General features: G+C 43.8%; 1 protein-coding gene across 1 annotated transcript in view; it reads right to left on the bottom strand.

The window, feature by feature from the left end:
• Positions 1 to 1,500: 1,500 nt before the first annotated feature.
• Positions 1,501 to 24,544, bottom strand: part of LOC126484889 (serine/arginine repetitive matrix protein 1-like) — a 62,593-nt gene continuing 39,549 nt past the window's right edge. Inside the window, exons 4-5 of the mRNA XM_050108487.1 lie at positions 19,827 to 20,270; positions 1,501 to 1,625 (exon numbers count right to left, since the gene is read on the bottom strand). Coding sequence (XP_049964444.1) covers positions 1,501 to 1,625; positions 19,827 to 20,270 — 569 coding nt within the window. The remainder of the gene's footprint in view (positions 1,626 to 19,826; positions 20,271 to 24,544) is intronic.

The following is a 24,544-nucleotide window of genomic DNA, read 5'->3' as shown; positions in this document are numbered from 1 at the left end:
CAGCAGAACCGGGCGAAAAGCTAAGGTGTCCTGCATGCGAGCGACCATGTCTCGCTACAAGATGGCTGCTTAGAGCCAACCAGCTGTATCGATAAAACGGCTCCGCTAAACTGTAGAATACTGTAGTTGGAGAGTGAGGCTACAAAATTAGGTTTACTTAAGAAAATAAAGCGAAAAGGAATGCTGTGCATGAAATTTTCAAAGGGAGGAATCTCCATGGAGAATTTAAAAAATATCGTCAACTACGAAGATCACCAGACAAATTCTTCGAATACACGTGAATGAGCAGAGGTACATTCGACTATCTCATCAATAAATTACATACGAATGTTTTTTACATGATCAAGAACTTTTAACAGCCAATACATTTGGAAGAATGACTGACTATATGAATAACTACCCTAACTACCCTAAACACACACATAAATACACAGACTGATAACCCAACATAACACCTAGTTGTGGTGTAGCGGTAGGGTTATAGTTCGTAATTACGTGCTTCGAAAACGTCCTGGGTTCCTGTGATATTTTAACTGACTCAATTGCAATTCTGTATAAAAAGTTTTATGTATACTGTTTACACTGCGTCGCTAAGTATATTTTTAAGGTTTTGCCGAAGAACTTAATCTTTGAGTATTTACTCACCTATCCCAATATACCACACACACTAAACTGCTAATAAATTCAATGTACTATGACATTTTGCAGATATTTGATGTTGAGAACATAATTCATCAGCAATCAGTGTTAAGGCCAAGCGTTGCAATTAATCTAAATAGTCTGTAAAAGTGAAGCACGCAATATTTTTGAAAAGAAAGTTAAACGTTTTGTGAAGTGATTTGTCTAAAAATATGAAATAAAAAATATTTGGTAAACCTTAGGTGCACTTCATTTTCTGTTCATGATTTCAAGCATCATTCAAAGGCACGTGGAACGTTTCTCTGATCTACTTATTTGCTGTACACAAATCATTTCATAAAATATTTGAGTGATTTCTTTCAATTTTTATTTTCAAATTTTATGCAGAAAGCACGATCTTACTGACTCCTCGTTTGCCTTCCTAGCGTACTTGATTGGAAGGAAGCCTTTTTGATATTTAAATACCGCACCAATGTATCATTTTATGTGCAAAATAGCTAGGCCTTGAACAGATGAAATTTTTAACGCTTCATTTACATAGCTCGGCAGCAGCTTTTCGTGAAATATTTCAATTTTTCTTCAACTCATTAATTAAGTTTTCGTTAGTTACCCGGATTACTTTCAAGGTGTTACGTATTTTCATGCAAACTAGGCCTCACGCTGGTCACTTTGATAACATACCTGTTTCTCTCCTTTTGCTCTTTTGCTTGTTCACAAAAACGTGTCGAGTGTTAATCAAACGATAAGATAGTATGTTACAATTTCACACGCTATTAGGTGATTTTGTACGCAGCCAACAGCGTCATCTTATATCGGGAGACGTTTTCTTTGGAGACGTAGGGACGAGTAAATGGGAAACCTTTACGGCGTTCGTATTCGAGACGGAAGGTCTGCCAGGAGAGAGGCGGCGGCCGGGCTCGGACTGTGCTTTGTGGCGCCGTCCCGCGGGTTGGTGCCCCTGCAGAAAAGTCGTGGCGGCGGGTTATCTGCGAAGAGGCGCGCGCCGCACAAAACGGCGGCTTATCGCGGGATGCGCTGACAGCCCGCATCTCGGCGCGGCCCGGAAGTTGTGCGGCCACGCACAAATTACTGTAGGCGCCTTATCTGCTGCGGCGGCCGCGCGACCGTCGCGTCGTTAGCGCTGGCGCTCGCGCAGGGACACGGCGCGCAGATGGCCGCGGGCCGATGCAGGCGCGCCCTGATGGACGGCCCGCGATTGCCCGCCTGCCTGGAAACGAGCCGTTCCGGCCAAATGCGCAGCGCCGCCGCAATTAATAACGGCCGGACTCGGAGTTGCCGCTCGGGCGAAAGCGCGCCCAGTCCGCGCTGCAGGTGGGCGCCCTCTCCTTTCTACACACGTCCTGAGTAGCGGTAGGAAGTGACACCAATAGGAAGCGCAGCGAAGCCAAGGCGCAATGGCTCCACGAAAAACGTGAAGAAATCGAAAAACAAATAGTCTTCCGAAGAATCGATTCAGCGTAAACTGAAGTCACAACACGTTTCGGTGAAATGAAAAACAACAGCGTCAACATTAATACTGCAGTGTGAATTCCACTGTTAAATGAGATGGGTGGAAAGGGTACGTCGAAGGCCTCTACGAGTGGGCGGACTTGTCTTATGACGTGACTGAAGAAGATTCGGAAGTCGACTTGGAAGACATAGGGGATATAGAATTAGAGTCAGAGTTCGACAGAGCTTTGTAAGACTTACTGTCGAATAACACAGAATGGATAGACCACATTCCTTGGGAACTTCTCAAATCAGTGGGGAAGTGGCAAGTTGCTAGGTAGGAGCTACGACTCTGGAGACATCAGATTAAAAAAAAAAAAAAGAATTCTCATCCACACAATCTCTAAGATGGGAACAGAACGTAAGTGCGAGCACTGTCGGACTATCATCTTATCGGTTCATGCATCCAAGTTGGTGACTACAATTATATGGGCCTACAGAAGAACGAAGAGATAATTGATAATGTGTTAGAGTATATTGGGCATTCATAAAGATAAAGACACGAGGCAGACAATTCTGATGATGAGATTGATAATGGCAGCAAGACGTAGGAAAAAGCAACACACGTTCGTAGCACCTGACCACTTTGAAAAAGCTTTCCACAACATAAATTAGTATCAGATGTTCGAAATTTTGAGAAACGTTCGTAACAGCTATGCGGAAAGACGGATAATACCCAATATTTTCAAGAAACAAGAGAGAACAATGTGAATGTAAGCCCTAGAACAAAGCGCTCGCTTTAAAAAAGTTGTAAGACGGGGATGTAGTCTTTCGGCCATATTTTTCAATCCGTACATCAAAGAAGCAATAGCGGAAACAAAAGGAAGGTTCAGCAGTGCGATTAAAATTCAGGGTGAAAGGATACTCACGATAACATTCACTGATGACATTGTTATCCCCAGGTGAAGAGCAATTACAGTATCTGCTGAATAGAATGAACAGTCTAATGCGTACAGAAATGGACTGAGAGTAAACCGAACAAAGACGAAAGCAGTGAGTAGTAGCAGAAATAGGATCAGGAAAAAGTTTAACATCAGAATTTGTGACAACGAAGTTATGGAATTCTGTTACCTAGGTAGCAAAGCAGCAAATGACGGACGTAGCAAGGAGGACATAAAAAGCAGACTAGCACAGACAAACTGGCCGTTCCTGGCCGGAAGAAGACTACAAATATCAAATATCGGCCTCAGTTTGGAAAACAGCAAAAGAAGAGAATCGAAGCGTTTGACATGTGGTGCTATAGAAGGGTACTGAAAATTATGTGGACTGATAAGAAATAAAGAGGTTCTCTGCAGAATGGGCGAGAAAAGGAACATCAGGGGATCACTGACAAGAAGACAGGACTGAATGATAAGACATTTTTGTAAGACATACAATAATGTGCTGTAGAAAGTAAAAATTAGGGGAAGACAAGGATAGCAATATATCCGACAAATAATTGAGAACGCTGTGTGCGAGTCCTACTCTGAGTTTAAGAGGTTGACACAGGAGAGGAAGTCGTGGCTGGCCGCATCAAACCGGTCAGAAGACTGCTGACCCAAGAAAGCTGGTGTAGAACTGACACTAGTCGTCATGTGAAGCTCCACCGGTGATGAAAGGCACGACGGAGAGGCGTGTGTATCTGCCACGCGGTTGTATGGAATGAGCGCAGTAAGACGGCTCGACGACGAAACGTGACAGATTGGCAGAAAGGAGTTATCGTATTTCGACGTGCCTTGATCACACCGTGGGTGAAGGCGCTCTATTTGCTGATGCACACAACGTGTCTATAAAGAAGGGTGTATCACCTGCTTGCTGCGGCAAGGGTGTCCTAACGGCATGCTTTGGTCACTACGGTACAGTTCGTGTTTGATGCTGTTTTCCGACATGGGCGCCTATCCACAAACTGGTCCTCACTCTCTGAAAGTTATGCCGTATGTTGTAAACACTAATAACCCGCATACTACCAACTGTGCTTTGAACCGGAGTGTACCGTGAGTCCTGTGTTTTTCAGAGATCCCGCTATTCCTTTGTGATAAACAGCTGTAGACTCTCATGTGAACCTACCCGGTATTTCAGAATCAGAGTTCACTGTCCTAACCACTGCACCACTTTACTCTCTCACCCACGCCTCCTGGCCCAAAGCCCGTAATGACGTGCGACGGCAGTGAGCAAAATAATGTGTAGTTTTTTTTTTCTTTTCCAAACCGTATTCCGCTATTATACGCCATGCCTCATGTGTCAAGAGTTGATACTGTGTTATATCTAGGAAGCGGTAAAAAGTTCGTTTCGTCTACCATGGGATCGCTCTTATTCCCGCCTTTGGCCGCGCTCAGAATCCACACACCTGTTACCATGTGCAACGCGCGAAACGACTCACGGAAGATATTGTTGCGAAAGTTTACTCGGAAACCTTTATTGGCGGTCGTTGATTAATTCTCTGCACTGCTACAATTATAAAATCATTGCTAGCCTGGCTTTGACACGCGAGACAGCGTAAAACTTCTCACAAATCCAAAGTCAACAATTAAAAGTCCTGCAGCTATCTACTTTCTGAAAGTTTTTGAGTGCCGACCACTGGATTGGAAAATCCTTACGGCCAACAATTCATACATTGCCTCAAGCTGGTTCCTAGCAATTTTCGCAGATGGTTTGCGAAACGACAAAATAGAAATACAGTTTAAAGTTAGTAGGCAAAAAGTCGTTCAAGAGCACCACATTCACGTTACCGTGGAAACAAACGTAATTTATTGAATTACATTTCACCAAGTCCGCTTCGCTCGTTGAACAGCACCTCCCTCTAAACACTGCACCCGGATGTGGTATAAGACCCCTGTCCAGTCAGGATGTGCACTTTCTCTTTAACGCAACACACACCTACACAAAACGAAAAAGGACTCAACAAAATTAGGCACCCGCTTACAGGAATTCACTTCCTAATTCTCTCAGCTTTCCTTACTGAAAGAAATACTTTGTGAGTTACTCGATCTCCGAACAAGAAATCGCTAACATTCTCGAATCAGCACCTACGATCCAGAAAGCTTACTACTACAATTCCCCGGACGGGTGCCGATCGACGTCTGATTTTGCTAGCCCAGTTTCAACATTCTGGCCTTTCGGACAAGCAGACTCATTTGCGTCAACAGGTTAGCTGTTTCATTGGCCATTTCTCGCGCTTACTAGTAACACTCCACTTCAAACTGCTGGCTGCTGCCAGGGCCTTTCAAAACTTGATTTCCAATGGTTGCTGGAAAGCACCTGCCACCCTGGGGAAATTAACAAGCGTTTAACTAGACGTATAGGCTCTGACCACAACACATTTAGGAGGAGCCAATCATCTGCAGGCCGGAGGTAGCCACCTTCTACCCGATATCGGAAACCAGTTCCGGAGGCGCGGTTCAGCAAATGGTACGGTTCAAATGGCTCTGAGCACTATGGGACTTAACTTCTGAGGTCATCAGTTCCCTAGAACTTAGAACTAATTAAACGTAACTAACCTACGGACATCACACACATCTATGCCCGAGGCAGGATTCGAACTTGCGACCGTAGCGGTTGCGCGGTTCCAGACTGTAGCGCCTAGAGTCGCTCGGCCACCCCGGCTGGCAGGAAATGGTATGTTGCAGGGTAGTAATGTTACATTTGAACAGGCGAAGCCGTCCAGAAGCGGAGAAGCCCACACGGACTTGGCCACCCCTGTGGCGGAGCGCGCGGCTAACGAGCTGCGTACGCGCGCGTGTGTGCGCCGAGCTGATGAGCGGGAATGCGATCGCCGGCGCGATGGCCGCTCCCGGGCGCCGCTAATCGGCCGGTGCGCATCGCGGCCGCATCTCGTGTCCCCGCGGCCACCTGGCTGCGCTGACCTGCGCAGCGCACGCGCGGCCGGCGCGCCGACCTCTCGCTCAGCCCCCTCCGCACATCCGCACTCTCGAGACCCAGATCCGCCGCGGTCGCCAGAGCAGCTGTACCCTACAGACTGACCGCACTATTCCAGTTTTTGTTCAGTAACCAAGTTACTACGACTAAGCTCCGTTCAAACCTGATACTTGTCTCAGAAATGGACAGGTATGTGTCTCGTCTTCAGGAAGCGTACAAACCTCCAAATACATCCATTCTCTGCAAACTACGGTGAAGTACGCGGCACAGGGTATCTGCGATTGTACCACGTATTAGGGCTTCTTCCCATTCCATTCGAATATGGAACACGGCAGGAGTGACTCCTTACGTGCCTGTGTTGGCGCTGTAATTGATCGAATCTTGTCTTTGCGATCCTATGGGACCGATACCAAGAGGCTTAATTGTGGTTCTTGAAACGTTGTAAGTAAGCGAGATATTTGACGTATACTGCCTGATCAGAATTATCCAGCCCACCCTATCTATCGTGGAATTGATCACTAGATCCCATGAGATGCGGACCGGCATTTATAAACGGAGGGAAGGAATGTTGTGTTGTCAGTAGGAAAGCACCAACAGCAGAACGGCTCGGCCAGGAGAACTCAGTGACTTCGGCTGTGCGCTAGTCATTGGGTATCAGCTGAGTATCGCATCCAATAGCGACATTCAGACCCTTCTAAAATTGCCCAAGTCGTCTGTTGGTTATACGATTGTGAGGTGAAAACGTGAAGAGGAACCGGACAGACCTCTATTGTCGGATAGGCACCATCGAGCATTTTGTAGGCAAGTTCTAAAAATTGCGTGAAATTAGCGGAAGGAACTACGTGTGATTTCCAAAGTGGTACCAGCCCTCCAGCTAGCACAATGTGCGTAGGGAGTTCAAAAGAATGGCATACAACGGTCGATGAGAAATCTCTTAAGCCACACATCTCTGCAGTCGGTCCCAGGTGAAGTCTGAGGTGGTGTACAAGGCGACACCACTTGACAGTGGACCACTGGGAATGAGTGACTGGGAGTGATGAATCACGCTATACTCTACAGCAATCTGATGGAAGGGTTTGGGTCGGTGTACGTCTGGAGAACGTTCTTGCCGTCGTGTGTAGGGTCAACACTGAGGTTCGGAGGAGATAGTGTCTGGCTATTGTTTATTTTCGTGTTTAATGTGTGGTTCCCTTATTGCGCTTTAGAAAATACTAACTGCTGAAGGATATGACCATATCTTACAGCAATGTGCACTGCATGCAGTAGAAAACAGTCCGGAGACAATGTTTGTACCATCGTGACAATACACTCTGTCATAAAGCACCATTTATGAGGCAGTGGTTTGTGGAGAACAATATTCCTGAAATGTGCTGGCTTGTCCAGAGTCCCAACCGAATCCCACTGGGACACATTTGGGACGAGTCAGGAAGTCGGCTTTGCTCCAGACCCAGCGTCCATCAGTATCTTCTCTGGTTTCGGCTCTTGATGAAGAATAGGCTTCCATTCCGCCACTGGCATTCAGACACTTCACTGAAAATATCCTCAGCAGAGTTCAAGTCGGCCGGCCGCTGTGGGCGAGCGGTTCTAGGCGCTTCAGTCCGGAACCGCGATGCTGCTACGGTCGCAGGTTCGAATCCTGCCTCAGGTATGGATGTGTGTCATGTCCTTAGGTTAGTTATGTCTAAGTAGTTCTAAATTCTAGGTGACTGAAGACCTCAGATGTTAAGTCCCATAGTGCTTAGAGCCATTTCGACCATTTTGAAGAGTTCAAGCCGACAGAAAGGACAAGGGTGGAGCAACCCGCATTAATGTCCAGTAACAGGTATCCGGAAACTTTTGATCAGATAGTGTGTACTGAAAAGCGCCCACCAGTTCAGCTCTTTCAGCGACACTCTGCCATGGGTCAAACAAACCTGTGTCCATTAGCGTTGCCTTCTTTGCATACGTTTGATATCCCAAGGTAATCCAATATGATATGGATCCCACGCACAACTGAGCAGTATTCTATGGTGGGTCACACACATGCTATTCATTGGCTACCCAATACACTGAGCTTCGCAGAGTACTCATGGTCGCTGTAATTGCTCGACATGTACAGGGTGAGGCACGTAAGAAGTAACACCCATTTTATTTCGTGAACGGTTACACATATCGAAACGCGGTTTTCGGCAAATGTTAGAGCATCGAGGGGCATGTCTGTTTTTGTTTGGTTAATGTTTTAGCACTGGTATCGACTGAGATGTTGAACTAAGCACGTTTCTTTAATGTAACCGTATACTTTTTATAACTGCATTCGATATCTCTTCAGAAGACAATTACATTGATAAAGCGTTTGTTAATGTTGACGTTGAAACCTGTGGTATAAAAATCGAGAAATGTCCTAAAATTTGAGAGCATGGTGGCTGGAAACGGCATCAACGGGACAAACACTGCTAAGCAGGCATCTCGGACAAGGCTGCATGGTTGTATAGTGTAACATAGGCGTGCTCGACGAGAATAAAGCTTTATCTCCCCTTGAACCAACTTTCGACGTAGATGCAAATTCATCTACGAATGTTGTATATGGAAACACGACATAGGTTAGAGTCTAGCGTATCACAAATTCTTAGGAAAACTATATCACATCTGCGTATCCTCCCAGGTTTACGTGAGCTGAAAGAGGAAAACAACTGTTCATTATTCAAAAATGAAGACGTCTTATGCACTGCAAAAGGCAACTACTGTATGAAGTAGCTAAATGTTAGAAGGAAGATATTCCTGTACGTGGCTAAGTGCTTCTTAGAGGAAAAATACATGCTGTCGTACAACTGTTTCTAACTACACGCTCTACATTATATCATATGGGATACATTCGTGGGACTAAACTTATATTAAAAATGCTTTGGCGACCACCTGTATACCGAAAAAGAAACAATCTTCTTAACGAAACGCCGTTTCATGCTGCACGTAAGCGCATAACGGCAGCTACTTGCAAAACACGCAATGCCGTACACACGTAAATGAAATAAACAGTTTACTAACAATGATTTGGTGACAACCCAAAACATGTAACATAAATTTTGTCTTTAAAAAAATCCCGACCAACGTGGCACAGTGGTTAGCACACTGGAATCGCATTGAGAGGACGAGGATTCAAACCCGCGTCCGGCCATCCTGATTTAGATTTTCCGTGATTTCCCTAAACTGCTTCAGGCAAATGGCGGGATGGTTCCTTTGAAAGAGCACGACCGACTTCCTTTCCCATCCTTCACTAATACGATGGGACCGATGACCACGCTGTTTGGTCCCGTCCCTCACCCCTCCCCAAATCAACCAATCAATCAACCAACCAAAAAAACAACTTTGGCCTTTATTTAGGTATGTGTTCAAAGTATTGACCATGAACTGAAAGGTGCATCTGCAATCGCCGTTCGAAAGAACGATGAACAGATGTAGTTACAGTGGATGGTGCGGTAGAGCTGCAAAACCCGTGCGGGCAGACGCCTGAAGATAGACGCTAACTGTTCCGCGGTATACTACTTCCAAATTTTCAAGAACCAATATAAGAGAGAACCCTTTTATGTATAACGATCATAAAGTTACTAAAACGATTATCATTCTGCAACTATTCATGACAGACTTCAAAATTTAAAAAAATTCAAGTCAGCCAGACGATGACACGCCGTCGACATTAGCTACAGAACAATAATGATTTTTAGCAGCTTTGTTGTGCTTGTATGTAAAAATGTGTTTTATAAAACCATGGAGCTCAAAGAAAAGTAAGAGACCAGTTAAGCCCCGTAAATACCGATTCCACATGTAACGCGAATACATAATTAGTTATAGCGTGCACAAAGGCATTTGCATACTAATTCTTTCTGTTCTTCATACGCCAATAAATCGGGAAGAAACCCTAATATCTGGAATTCTCTGCCATCCGTTTGACACCGGTGCATCGATGTCAATGGAGCAGTGTGAAGGTCAACCACCGAAATGTACTTTCATTCGTGGAGACTGCGGCTGTCCGGCGAGTTCAGACCCAGACAGTCCGGACAGCGTTGTGTGTACGTCTGCCACTATCTGTGTTCCGCCATTGCCTTTTTTCCTGCGGGGTGACTGTCTGCGACTATCTGCCGCACGTACAGCAGCGCCTCCCACACTCCCTCGCTCTGAAACCTGTCTGCCAGCGCGAAAACCACTCCGCGGTGGAGGAGGCGTAGAACGCCGGGTCAGTCGATGACCACTGACGATTAAATAAATGACGGACGTTAGGCCGGCAGCGGGCAGCGATATCTAGCGGCGGAGGCGGGCCCGCCTGCGCACCGTAGCAGGCGGCGGGCGGCGCGCGGCGGCATGTGCACACGCGAATACACAGAGGCGATAGCGCGGCCGCGCGCCGCCCTTCCCTGTTGCTCCGAGCCCGTCACGCTCCCTTATCGAGGCCCCGTGACGTCACCGAGTAACATCAATCTCGGGGCGCCAGCTACAGCTGCAGCGGCAAAATCACAAGAAAAACACGCGTTGGAGAGTTTTCCCTGTCATTCTCTCGGACGAGACAAACACAGTTCGGAAGCTGATCATATCGTCAACGAGTGCGTACCAGCTGCTCACAACTCCGGTTCTTTCCTTTCGCTCCGAAACATAGTACTTCGACAATTAAGGATCGACATGTACTTTCATTCAATTAGAAGACCTAGTACCCCCAACCCTTCCTATAAATTACTTTTTTCTCGCATTTACAGCTCCTTTATTTTGCTCGAAATACTCGCAGAATACTCCCCACACCACAACATTATTATTATCTTCCCATAAATATCTGACGATTTCTTCGGAAATGCGTCAACGTGAATAACTAACAAGTACTGGAACTGTTTGTGGGCTCCGTTTACTTCAAACACATCTGAAAAATCAGACTCTTGTTAGTTGGGTCTAAATAATTACCTACGGTTCATCATAATCAACAGTAGTCATTAGTTTGCAGTATTTCCCACGGCATTCCTGGTTTCTAAGACAGTGTAATTATTCATTACAAAATACTTTCATTAATGCATATAGCAATAGAAGAAGGGTTATATTTATCAGTCCTTTAATTAAATCTAAAAGATAAAATCATGATCCCATTTGGTAACGTAATGTTCTTTCTGAATTGACAGTGCTTAAGCTGTAATTTCCCCTATAAACATTTCCAGAAATAAATCTAGTATCTCTATTAATGTTGTGCCTTTATCTTCGAGTATAGCGTCACTTAGACTTTATTCTAGTTGACAGTGTAATACCAAATCACTCTGGCGAGCTCCAGACCACTCCACGAAATTGGGTTTGTTCGAGTAGAGGTTTCATGACCGATCATGACGGTTTTCAAACCCTTTCTACTGCGCGTGCGCAGCTTCGTGATCGTCGTGACACCTTTGCATTACTCAAACGTATATTCGTGTTTCGTTCTTTGGTCATTGTAACGTTAGTTGAGATCTTTGCTCTCATTGCGTTGTTCTGTTAACTGAAGAAGTTCTAAATTATTCATGACGCTTACTACTTTAGTATCATATTACTTTTTTTGCATGTTTTGACTGTATGCATTTTCTGAAAAATTTAATAAGATTGTCTAATTGATCTTGGTAACATATATTTTTGATGCTGATTGGTACTAATTATCTGCTATTTATTGTCACTGTTGATAAACTACAACATATTAAATGTCCAGACATTACAAATGCTGGAAATTAAGTAATTTCAAGAAAAATTATCCTGGTAAAATTCGTAAGGCGTGGCTGCAATGTATTCATTGTACAAAAGTATGGCTAGCGGTATTTACATTAAGTATATTAACGAATGTGAATGTTAATTCCATATGGGAAAGCTATTTGTATTTATAAAGCCACAAACATTTAACATAATATCAATTTAAGTTGTCAGGATTATACCTCAGTGTGCAGTTCAATTACTTTGTCATCTGCATGTATTTCAAAAGTTAATCATTGCTCTGGCAGGCCTTTGACAGCAGGTAAGCCGGTGGCAATATAACTATAATTCTGAGCAAAACATTTAGCTAATATTTCATTTTGTGTGGACTTCTGTTGCTTTACAACTGAGCTTTAAATGGTGCACTTACACAGTCAAGCATTTTGAGCTGTTGTTATTAATCTGGCAGCTTAATTTCACCAATACATGTGTAACAGTATTGCATGCGTACTGCTATTCATGCCGTCTCCCCGTCATGTGTAGCAACGAGTGTACTATGTGACCCACAATTATTGGATCTTGTTGTCAGACCCTTGTATGGAAGACGGAAAAATTATTCATCTTGAAAGTAAGTCTGACACGGGGTTCTCAGTTCCTTTTGCTTTCCATACACGAAGGATTCATATAAACAAGATATTTTGCCGAAAAATCTGTTATGAAATTACACTTGCTTGTATTTAATTTTCGCGAGTTTGAAATCTACCGTCCCTTTAAAAGGGTATCAGCGACCTAGTATTTTTTTCCGTTCAGCGAAACGGTACGAGGCAGAACACTAAAAACATTGCGCATGTGACGGTTTATTTCTTTGAAGCAAGATTATAAAATGCTTGGGAATCACCAGAAGAAAATCCTGCGACCAATCGAGACAGGTTCCATTGGCCCGCACTCGAACGGCTTTCGGCCAGTCATGCCCCACTAGAACTAGAAAAATGTCTCGACCGAACGCGTTCGCCTCATCATGACTAGTTGTGATCGTTATTCGAACGAACCTAATGTTTAACGTTCAGGCCAACCAACCAATACGAATACAGAAGCAGAAGCAGAAACAGAAATGGAGGCACTCTCACTGTCCATTTTCTGCTCCAGATTACAACAGCCCTGTACATGATGCCCTCCGGTAGAACATTAAGAACTTTTTCTGCAATGGATATTACAAAGACTGACTGTCTGTGGCTATTAAAATTCGCCCTGTAGGTTACAGTCGCAACCAATTCAGGAGGATTAATGGGAAACTCGGCCCTTCAGCTAAGCAGGCACGTCCTGGAAAGGAGGAATATTTCGGAGCAATGACCTAACAAAGCCTAGAGATGATTCCATATTGGAATGTGCGCTGATTTGGAACTTCCTGGAACATAGGAGAGAGGTACTCTTAGTCCTGAAGTTGCAGGTGAGTCGTAAATTGTGTCCGGATTTCTCGATCGGTAAAAATACTGCCCGCGGACGACATGATTACGAGCCCTTACCCGACATACAACTTTAATCCGCCGAGAAGATTCAAAACCGCTTCACAGGTAAGAATTCATTATGGTAACTAACCGTAGGCTACAAGTATGCCATTGCTTCCAGGAGCCTTTCTCAAATACGGAAAATAAGAGATACTGTCAGAATAGAAAGTGTAAGGACGGGTAGTGAGTTGTACCTGAATAGCTTCTCAGCCGGCAGGGAAAGGTAAGGTAAGGTAAGGTAAGGTAAGGTACTGGTTCAACATACAGTTTCGATTTGTCAATAAATTTCATTAGTATTCCTTGCTGGAAGGTTTCCATTGATGTAATTGCGAAGTTACGATATTTACATCGAAAATGTCGATCAGAGCAATAGCGGCACAATAGGACTATAGCAGTAAAAACTAAATGCTGAGTAGATCGTAGCAACAGATTGCAACCTACCTGCAAGGAAAACAGTGGGTAGCAACACTGCGCTCATGGTATATATGCAGTAAGGGACCTGTCAGTTTCTCCTCTCTTCCACCGCTACTATACAACAACGACCATTCACAGACGGGCCTACTACCTGCGTCCTCTTAGACAGCCCTTGATGGCTCAGTGCCAGAGCGGAATATATGGCACTCTCATTACACTGTTGCTGTAGTCCAGACCGCTCCCTCACAGTAGTTTTGCTGCGCACGTGAATATTCATCCTCCACTCTTATGAATTTTAGTGGTGCCATCAAACACGGCAGCAGGCGCATTGCACCAGCTCACTGAACCGCATGCCCATGCTCTCGTGTGCAGCCTCTGCTCCCTGCCTTCGATCAATTCCGTTCTGTTTTTCGTGATGGATGTTGCAGAAATAGGGGTGAAATTACAGTATCGTAACGAAGTCAGTACATCGGCCTTCACTAGCTAAAATCTCCCTCCATCTCCAGATAAAAGCAGTGTAAATTTCATTTGGAAGAGCATTGTGATGCTGCGGTCTAGTGGAAACTTTCTCCTGGGTATTTTATCCCAACAACATTGAATACGCAAAGGAAAGAAACTTTGAGATATTGGTTATTGTGTCAGAAGTGGGCTATTTCTTCTTTCCATCTTTCAATTAATTTGGTGACATCGTTCATGTCTTTCTATATTGTGATAATTTTTTCCTTGGTATGTGTGCTACATCCAAAATCGTAGACAATACGTTGACTTCCGGAAGGCGTTCGATACAGTTCCGCTAAGTCGCCTGATAAACAAATTAAGGGCCTACAGAATATCAGACCAGCTGTATGGCTGCATTGAAGAGTTTTTAGCAAACAGAACACAGCATGTTGTTCTCAATGGAGATACGTCTACAGACATTAAATTAGCCTCTGGCGTGCCACAGGGGAGTGTTATGGGACCATTACTTTTCACGATATATATAAATGACCTAGTAGATAGTGTCGGAAGTTCCATGCGGCTTTTCGCGGATGATGCTGTAGTATACATAGAAGTTGCAGCATTAGAAAATTGCAGCGAAATGCAGATCTGCAGCGGATAGGCACTTGGTGCAGGGAGTGGTAACTAACCCTTAACATGGACAAATGTAATGTATTGCGAATACATAGAAAGAAGGATCCTTTATTGTATGGTTATATGAAAGCGGAACAAACACTGGTAGCAGTTACTTCTGTAAAATATCTGGGAGTATGCGTACGGAACGATTTGAAGTGGAATGATCATATAAAATTAATTGTTGGTAAGGCGGGTGCCAGGTTGAGATTCATTGGGAGAGTCCTTAGAACATGTAGTCCATCAACAAAGGAGGTCTCTTACAAAACACTCGTTTGACCTATACTTGAGTATTGCTCATCAGTGTGGGATCCGTACCAGATCGGGTTGACGGAGGAGATAGAGAAGATCCAAAGAAGAGCGGAGCGTTTCGTCACAGGGTTATTTGGTAAGCGTGATAGCGTTACGGAGATGTTTAGCAAACTCAAGTGGCAGACTCTGCAGGAAAGGCGCTCTGCATCGCGATGTAGCTTCCTGTCCAGGTTTCGAGAGGGTGCTTTTCTGGATGAGGTATCGAATATATTGCTTCCCCCTGCTTATACCTCCCGAGGAGATCACGAATGTAAAATTAGAGAGATTCGACCGCGCACGGAGGCTTTCGGGCAGTCTTTCTTCCCGCGAACCATACGCGACAGGAACAGGAAAGGGAGGTAATGACAGTGGCACTTAAGGCGCCCTCCGCCACACACCGTTTGGTGGCTTGCGGAGTATGAATGTAGATGTAGATGTATATCTTTCCTTGTACTTACAATTCTCTCTTTCGTCGCTTCTTCAGTCCCGAGTCAACTATTTTCTGATCCCCCAGTTATTCGTCCTGCTAACCTGTTCCTTTATCTGTTAAGGATTTTCCTCAGACTCACTTCCTCAGTATCTCTACTTTCCATACTTAACGTTTAATAAGCTGCTGGAAACATTGCATGTAAAGGCTTAACCACTTTTTTCTCTAACCTAAGATACAATTCCATAAAATTCAGTGCTCCTCACGATCAGTTTCCGAGGTATCTCCTTCAATGACATGTGAAAACTTGATAGCTATAACAGCTCTATATCTGTGAAAAGCTTTCTTCGCAAGCAGTCTGTTTCAAATAATATCTTATGGAATTCTGCTTCGCAGATGGCAGACGTCTTTCAATCTTGTATTGCCTCTAATTCGGATGCTTATTAAGTCACTGTTCTCCGATATTCTCCTCTTGATCCCTTCGTTCTTGATTTTGTTCTAGCTATCTACCCCTGTCGATTCAACAGTTCTATGTTGTAATCATTTTCTGTCAGAACGGGTATGACATCTGCTGTTCTTAGAAATGGCCATGTTTCCTTCCTAGCTTTATTCATATCCCAGATTTTCTGCTACCCCACTCCTTTATTCAATTCTTCAGTATGTAAGTGAAACAGCGGTGGGAAACATTACACCTTACTTAATACGTACTCATCTTTCTTTGTTTTTTATTTCAATTTCTCACTCTGGACTGTTGTTGTTGTCGTTTTCAGTCCGAAGACAGGTTTGATGCAGCTCTCCATGCTACTATATCCTTTGCAAGTCTCTCCATCTCGGCCTAACTACTGAAGTGTACACGCATTTTAACCTGCTTAATTGTCTCCCTGTACAATTTTCACCCCCACTCTTCCTTACATTACCAAAGTGACGATTTCTCGAAGTCTTAGTATGTGTCCTTCCAACCGACACCTTCCTTAGGTAAAACTGAATCACAAATTTCTTCTTCCTCCAATTCGATTCACTGACTCTTCATTGGTTATTCGATGTACCCATATAATCTTCAGTATTCTTGAGTAGCCCGATATTTCAAAAGCTTTTATTCTCTTATTGTATGATCTGCTTATAGTTTACATTTCATTTTCGTACAAGACTACACTCCATACATATAATTTCGAAAATGACTTCCTATTATTTAAATTTATATTCGATTTAATAAACGTAGTTCTTTTTTGAGAAAAGTTATTCTTGCTATTGTCAGTATGCATTTTATGTCCTCAACTTTTTAATTGTTAGCTTTGCTGTTGTACAGCCAATCCTCTCTGCTTCGTCCAATTTTTGCTGACCAAACAGCTAAACTCATAAACTACTTTTTCCTAATCTAATTCCCTCACTATTTGCTGTTTGTATTGAGTTATGTACTTGTTATCTTACTTTAATATTCGTTATTCGAGTCACAAATTACTTTAATACCTTAGCCGCGCGGGATTAGCCGAGCGCTCTAAGGCACTGCAATGATGGACTGTGCGGCTGGTCCCGGCGTAGGTTCGAGTCCTCCCTCGGGAATGGGTGTGTGTGTTTGTCCTTAGGATAATTTAGGTAAGTAGTCTCTAAGGTTAGGGACTGATGACCTTAGCAGTTAAGTCCCATAAGATTTCACACAAATTTGATCTTTACCCTGAAAGGTTTAACTTCCGATGAATCACACGTTACTAAAGAAATGTAATGTCGAATGTCGTCGCTGGAAGATAGGAATAACGCAGATGTTGGCGTGTCCATATAATATGAATTTTATACATGAGTGGTGTCTGTTCTTTCAGACATACGTGTAATTAAGGCGAGACAGCCAATGATCTCTTCAGTACAGATACACAACAGGCTCGAACTCTTACGGGTATCAGCGCAATGCCGCGAATAATGAGAGTAATGGGCAAGTGGCACTACATTAGTGGCGTGTGGGTAACTTGAGAATTTGGGTCTGACGGGAGGCGTGCTAGGGTAGTGCGTGTGGTTACAATGATCACTGCGTTCGGATGGTTTAGTGGTGAGAGCATCTGCCTACTAAGCAGGAAACCCGGGCACGAGTTTCTAGCTTTCTCATTGCTTTCAATCAATGCCCGCTCGCAGCCAATTCATTTGCGTCTTATGAATTTTATTGTTCTTTGCAGGACACGATGTACTACTGAAAATCGTTGATTTCTTATGGTGCGACCAACTTACCTAGCAGGTGCCAGGAAAACTGAAGTGTTGTGTCGAGATCGAAGCGTGATGTGACAATTCTTTCCTCAGATTCACAAAGATTTTGCCACGTTTGTAGCCACCGATGAGAGTAAAAAACGCGTAGTTGCGTTGTTCCTTTTTACGAAGCTACTCAGTTATTTGAAAATGGACAACGGGCTCTGTGTTCTCCATATGAATATTAATACCAAGGAAATAAAGCTATACTAGACGTGTCATGACAGAAACGGGGGAACTGCGTTCGACTCTTATCCACCGCCTTTCCATAGTATGTTAGATGTTATCATAAAAATTAAAAAAAAAACATTAAAAAATGATTTCGCTGGAGCATTCCCCATAAGTATAAAAGAAGAATTCTGAAAAATACCGCTCCGCTGCTTTATAACTACATCATGTGTCAGGTTAAAAAGGAATCAAATATAGAGATATGCGTTCCTCCTCACAGTCTCCAGAACATCTGGAGGAAGTGGGTTTCCGTTGTTCGTCTCTAGCTGATGTGTGTTGGGTCTAAAGCGAGACTGTATAGAGTAATTGCTCATTAAATGAAATGCTACATTATTATGGTGACTGTATACTGAAATGAAAGACAAGCAATTTATAATAAGTCATGTATTTATGCCAGAAATCAGAATTCGTCAGTATTACGAATGCTCCACTGGAACATCGTGTCGCATTCAAACTCTGTGCCGCACTAGGAATGGAACGTGGCCACAGCTCCTCATGGGAATTTTATTGCAACGTACACCCTGCTACTTAGTGAAAAATTCATTCGAGAAACAACCATTCTCCACCGAATCTTTTCTACAGTCCCTTTATTGCAGCAAGATTGCTAGTATTTTCTTTTGAGCTCGCTTCGTAAGACACAACACAAGAGGTTTTGGGTTTAAAAAGTAGCATTTATTTAGTAATTCGCTGACGACAGTGTGATCTGATAGCTGGTGATAAATAAGAAGTACATTACTCTGTCGGTATTAGTATTCAAATTCGTGTAATAACATATTCGATAGATTAGTGGTTAAGTAACAGACTACAGATGTAGAGGACTGAAGTTAAATCCCCAATCATTCCTTGAGTTTTTGTTTATTACTTATCACTTTCTTCACCTCTGGCGATGATTTCTTAATGTGGAAAATGCAAAGAACTTCGCAATTCACGTTGATGTCTATGTCACTCTACAACTGGCTGGATACGACGGGTCAAAGATCGCTAAGGAGGGCAAAAGACTACCACCTCTCATAGAGCCTTTCCAAGTAAAGTGCCATGGTGTTTAAACTACCCTTCGGGTTGATGATGGCTTTACCGTTTGTATTTTTCAAGCAATAAAATTATTAGTTTCCTTCAAATATAACATATCAGTAACCCTCGGTATTAGCTACATCTCCACGTTATTATTAAAAATGGCATCTACTTACTTCTAAAAATAAAAGCATTTAAAAATATGGTATATAGTTGTGCTATTAAAATGATATTAAAAATTATTACTCACTTTAATGTTAATCTGCAGGGCTGTTCTTCAGTTATAGGCTGTAACAATCATTTGCCAAGCGTCTTTATTTTCTTTCTTGGATTAATAGTCCGCAGCGCTGTATGTTGAAGCCCAATCATGACAGGGAGTGTTCTGGTATTTGTGGACGTAAAGTTGAGCTGACTCGGACGGAACTGTCAGACAGGGTATTAGAGAACCATACACAGTCATCCTCCAGCGTTGCAAAGAGCTATGCCATAGCTAGGCGTCTTTTATGTCGACTTCATGATTCACTTATTGATTCTTCCGGCTTTCTTGTATTCCAGCTCCCCGGCCGATATCGTGTCGGTATCACAGTGATCTTGTACTGGAGCTGCTTATGTCTCAGAACCTCGTAAACTGCGTTACTTGTTAGCAAAATGTTTGTTACTTTTCGATTTGTGTAGGCATTCACTGACACGATGTGGTCACTTGTGTTTATTTCAGTGTAATACATTGTTTGTATACTGAAGAGTTATTCGTTTTAGTTACAATGAGTTTATATCTGGCCGTTAGGTGGTGGAAGATGCTTTTGTCGTCACCAAGTAACACATTTTTCATAGTTCTTTCGTATCGGGGGCGGAGCTGATGCATCGCCTTCGCCGTTCCGGTCATTCGTGATAAATGCAGCCGAAAGTGACTGTGTGCCTTCGGTGGAGCGTTGCCCGAGCTGTGTGGGCACCGTATGGCTCGAGTCCCTGTTGTGGAGGGCACACGCGCAGCCAAGTCTCCGGCAGGCAAAAACAGCGGCTCTGGCCGGCCGGCCGGCGCGGACCACGGGGCGAGCGTGCGCCCGACAGATAAGGCAGCAACGCAGCCGGCCGCAGCCGCAGCGGGCGCGTCGATATCGTCGTCAGCGCGGCTGGCGTATCTTGTCGCGCCACTCGTAACGCTGGCTGGCTCCGCCGGCCGCCGCTTGTTTGTGCGATCTGTCTGTTCACCGGCCGTGACGGGGTGGTGGAGGGAGGGGGCGGGGGCGAGGGTGTGGATGTGTACAGGCGCGGCGCCACCGTACAGCCTGCTGTGCCCGGTTCGCTATCCACTCCAGCGAGGGCTGCACCACCACCACCACCATACTGTCTGTATGCTCGCCTTCTGCATCTCTCACCCTCGGCACTCTTGCCCGCTGCCAAAGTAACCTACACTGGTCTCGCATAAAATCCCTTTAAATAGCACAACTTTTTTGTCTTATTTGTCCTAGTAGGCTACTAGGACGCTATACATTTTAATTAGATGATAATGAAACCTGGTTGTTCTACTTACGGGTGGCAACTGATGTTTTTCTCGTTCATTAAGATTGAAATTTCCACTACTAATACTTGTCGTCAGGCATCAATAAAGCTACTAGTCCAAACATCAAGCGAGTACGAGCGGTGACCAAGTCATAAGGTACACTAATACTCACGAAAGCAATAGAACTACGACATTAACCTGTTTCTTTCACTCTTGCGGTCTCGCTAGTGTATGAGGCTTCTACTTGAAAATGAGTAATAGTACTCGAAATTCAAATCGCAATAAATGGAAAATGAGTTATATCACCGCCATAACAGTTTAATAATTACGTGAGGGATGCAGGTCGAACTCGCATGTAATTATACTTTAGAGGTTGATTTTCTATTAGAGGGATTATTGAATAGTTTTAATAACGACGGGAGATAACATTTCGCATCACATTATCTGATTTTAATTATCTGCTATCTGCAGATTGTATTGTACTAGTATGGATAAAAAACGAAACAGAAGTCAATTAAAAACTGGACACCGGAGAAGATACCAGTCGAGTTGGAAAGAAACTGACAGGGATAGTGCTAACCATTAAATAGGATATCTATCATAAAAATGCAAGCTTCCGTCTGAACAGTTTTCTAAATGCAGCTGTTAAAATGACTAACGAATTGCTATCTATTTTGTGTTCCCGTCAATTTTCTGTTAGAACTCATATTCATAAATGAAACCGACTACTTTAATTTTACAGTTCAAATAGACATATAGCGCTAATTAATTACGATACTTTTAAGATAAAGTAAACTGAAAGAGAGGTGTAATTCATCCTCGTATTCATCAAGCGTCAGACTGGGTATGTTCGATACGCGTGTGCCTTAAACGTCTTTTAAATTTTAAAGCAGAGGGTGGATAGTGGGTGGGGCACAAAAAATACCGATTAAAAATACAGCAGAGGTTGCCAGTCTTAACGTTCACAAATTCAAACGGTCCTTTCTCGATTTCGCCTTGTGTGACACCGTGTCTCGAGAAGATCACGTACGTCCGCGGCTGATATGCGGCGCCCAAGTCAAATTATGCAACGTATTGGAACATTGACAGCAGGAAACGTTTGTCGGCGGACCGGGATCATTTCTCGGTACTGCTACGCTTGTAATCCAATTGCAACAAGGGTCGCTGACTTCCAAGAAGAATGGTGAACACCCTGCAGGAATGGAATTCCAGTGAAAAGCGACCTCTAGACTAGGAAATGTACGCCGTTAACAATCAAGTCAAGACCAGCGGTTTCGTTTGGAACGTCCGCAGAAATTTCCTCAGATATATACTAGTCCAAAGCAGCGTAGGTCAAGTGCCGCACCTAAATTTCCGTGAGAACAAGTACAGAATATTTACTTTCGTTAAATCTCGCCCAGTCCCTCACTTTCATCAACACCATCACCAGCTAGCTAATAGCTCCAAGATCTATTACCATTTCTCACGTGCGCGCGCTCGAAAACACGACTAGAAAAATCTGAAAATGCCGTACAGGGGAAACGCATTTGTGAACGCTTGCAAACTTTCCATACTTGCAACTTCATTTCGTCACTCGTTTTCAGCTTCAGGAATATGAAACACCTGTAAACATCGTGTTCGTCTCAGACTCGACTCTTACAGCCAAGAGGATGGCTCTGAGCACTATGGGACTTAACATCTATGGTCATCAGTCCCCTAGAACTTAGAACTACTTAAACCTAACTAACCTAAGGACATCACACAACACCCAGCCATCACGAGGCAGAGAAAATCCCTGACCCCGCCGGGAATCGAACCCGGGAACCCGGGCGTGGGAAGCGAGAACGCTACCGCACGACCACGAGATGCGGGTCAGCCAAGAGGACTCCTGGCTGATTCCCACATTTCGCGATCTCCAAGCAACTTCTAATATCCTGTGAACAATCCGACAGTTCAGACAATCAACCGTTGGTTGCAGAATGACTTTTTGGCTTAAATGCGGCGGACACCCTCTTCCCTCCGGCAGTAGCACTGTTTTGGTAATTGTTGCTCCCTTGTACAAAGTCTCATATTTATAAAAAAAATGGCTCTGAGCACTATGCGACTTAACTTCTGAGGTCATCAGACGCCTAGAACTTAGAACTAATTAAACCTAACTAACCGAAGGACATCACACACATCCATGCCCGAGGCAGGATTCGAACCTGCGACCGTAGCGGTCGCTCGGCTCCAAACTCACATTTATAACATAGTATTATTTAAAGAATACTTGACGTCACCGGAAAGTCCCTTAGTATTTGAAGGAGCCTAGTAGGCTCAGACCATGAGATGGAGGATGCCTTGTGAACCTCCTCTGCAGCTCACTATAACGGATTAGAGAAACATAGGCCGTCAGCTCCTATCTTCAGATACCCTGAGACCTCGATACGTCTCCCGGGAAACGTCCGACGCTTTAGTTCTTGTATCACTGACAGCTAAGCTCCTGACCTAAGACTGTTGTCGGGTCAGACTCAAATAAACATAAAGTAACTGCCATAGTTAGAATCCGAATCAGGTAATTGCTCCCCCCAAACATTCGTGTCTTTAACTTGGCAAATATTTGTTACCTGAGACGAACAAAGCTTGAAATTGTGTTTTAGTAAATCATGATTGCTTAGTTAAAAAAATAGGCTTCAAAATACATAAAATCAAAAATTAGAAACCGTGATAGAAACAATAATAATCAACACCTAACTGCTATAATAGGGATATTATAATAGAAATATTATGGCTATATATATACAGATAAACTGTTTAATATTCCTTCAATAATGAAATTTGTTTCAAAAAAGGTCGAATGCACTTATATTCTGAAACTGGAATGAGAGACCAGAACTACAAAGTTGTACACCACCGTTAGCAGATCAGAATGGATGGCACGAAAAAAGAAAAAAAAGTGTAGCTGTATGCTGACTTTTTCATTTACAGTCTGCTGGTTGCAAGCGTTGCCTTTGATTTATTAATGCCGTTCTTCTTGTGAAACTGACATTAACCAGTACGGTGCGTCGTCCAGTAGATGCCTCTTTATATTAATTTGCGTGTGCTACTCGACCTATTATGTCAGTCTTCTAGTCACTACAAGTCAAACGATTTCCAGCCCACAGCTAATGACGCATAGCGCCGGAGTCTCCCCTGAACATTGCAGCAACGCCTGGTAGAAGCACTTCTACTGTTGGGCGTGCATCGCTGAGCTGTGCGCCCGCCTTTGTTGTAACGGACAGCTCGCATGACTCACGTGCGTTTCCCTTCCCATATGCGACCGTGTGTGTGCTCCACACGTGTGCGCCGCCGCTACCGCCGCGTCGCGATTACCATCTCGGAGCGGTCTTCCGGTGTTGCCGGGATCTAGCAGGAATTATCTTTATTTATGCCGGCCGGAGATAATTAACACTCGCGATAAGAAAGTAATTAGACTCTGCAGTTTCCTCTCATTTCGCGAGTCTTATCTGGGCAGATGCAGGCGATACCCTGCCTCCCCTTTAGTCTTGGGCCGCCTCGCAGCGCCGCGGACTCAGCTTCGTGTTTGTAGACGTAAGAAAGGAGCCTGCTGCGCCGCGCTAGAGCCGTCGCGTGTTTCTCTCCTTACTGGCACGGCTCCTGCAGAAGACAAGACGCTGCGTAGTGTGGATTGTGACGTACCCCTTTGCAGCCTCGTAAACGATCTGTAGATTCAGTACAAAGATATGTTTCGTCTTGAATCTGTAAACGTTGCGTGATATGATTTATAACGTAAGAGAAACTAGAATCTCCTCTTTCAACTCGTAAATAATCTGCGAAATTCAGAACAAAGATTCGTTTCTCAAACCTTGTATTTCTTGCCAGGCTTACTGTCTATGAAGTCATCAGAATGCTAAGCACTCTGCATTCAGGTAGTGTGGAGTGAGTAACTGGTAAAAGATTGTTAAATGTTTTACGTGCGTAATGTACGATAACCGACATACCCTCAACATCACACAAGAAAAAAGTTTTCTTGTGTGGGCTTTATGTAAACAGAAATGAAAATAAAAAACGAAGGAAAGAAAAAGGAATCTTCCATGTTGCAGTCAGATCCCCTCGTCTCTGAGAGTAGCTTAACCTCATCCGTTAGGAGGCATGAGTACTTCCTTGCCTCCATGTATTGACTGTTCTCCACTTTTTGTTTTTTTTATA

This window comes from Schistocerca serialis, chromosome 6, assembly GCF_023864345.2.
Source record: "Schistocerca serialis cubense isolate TAMUIC-IGC-003099 chromosome 6, iqSchSeri2.2, whole genome shotgun sequence".
NCBI classification, from domain to species: Eukaryota; Metazoa; Arthropoda; class Insecta; order Orthoptera; family Acrididae; genus Schistocerca; species Schistocerca serialis.
The sequence above is the reverse complement of the archived record's forward strand: the minus strand, read 5'-3'. Positions and strand labels throughout refer to the sequence as shown.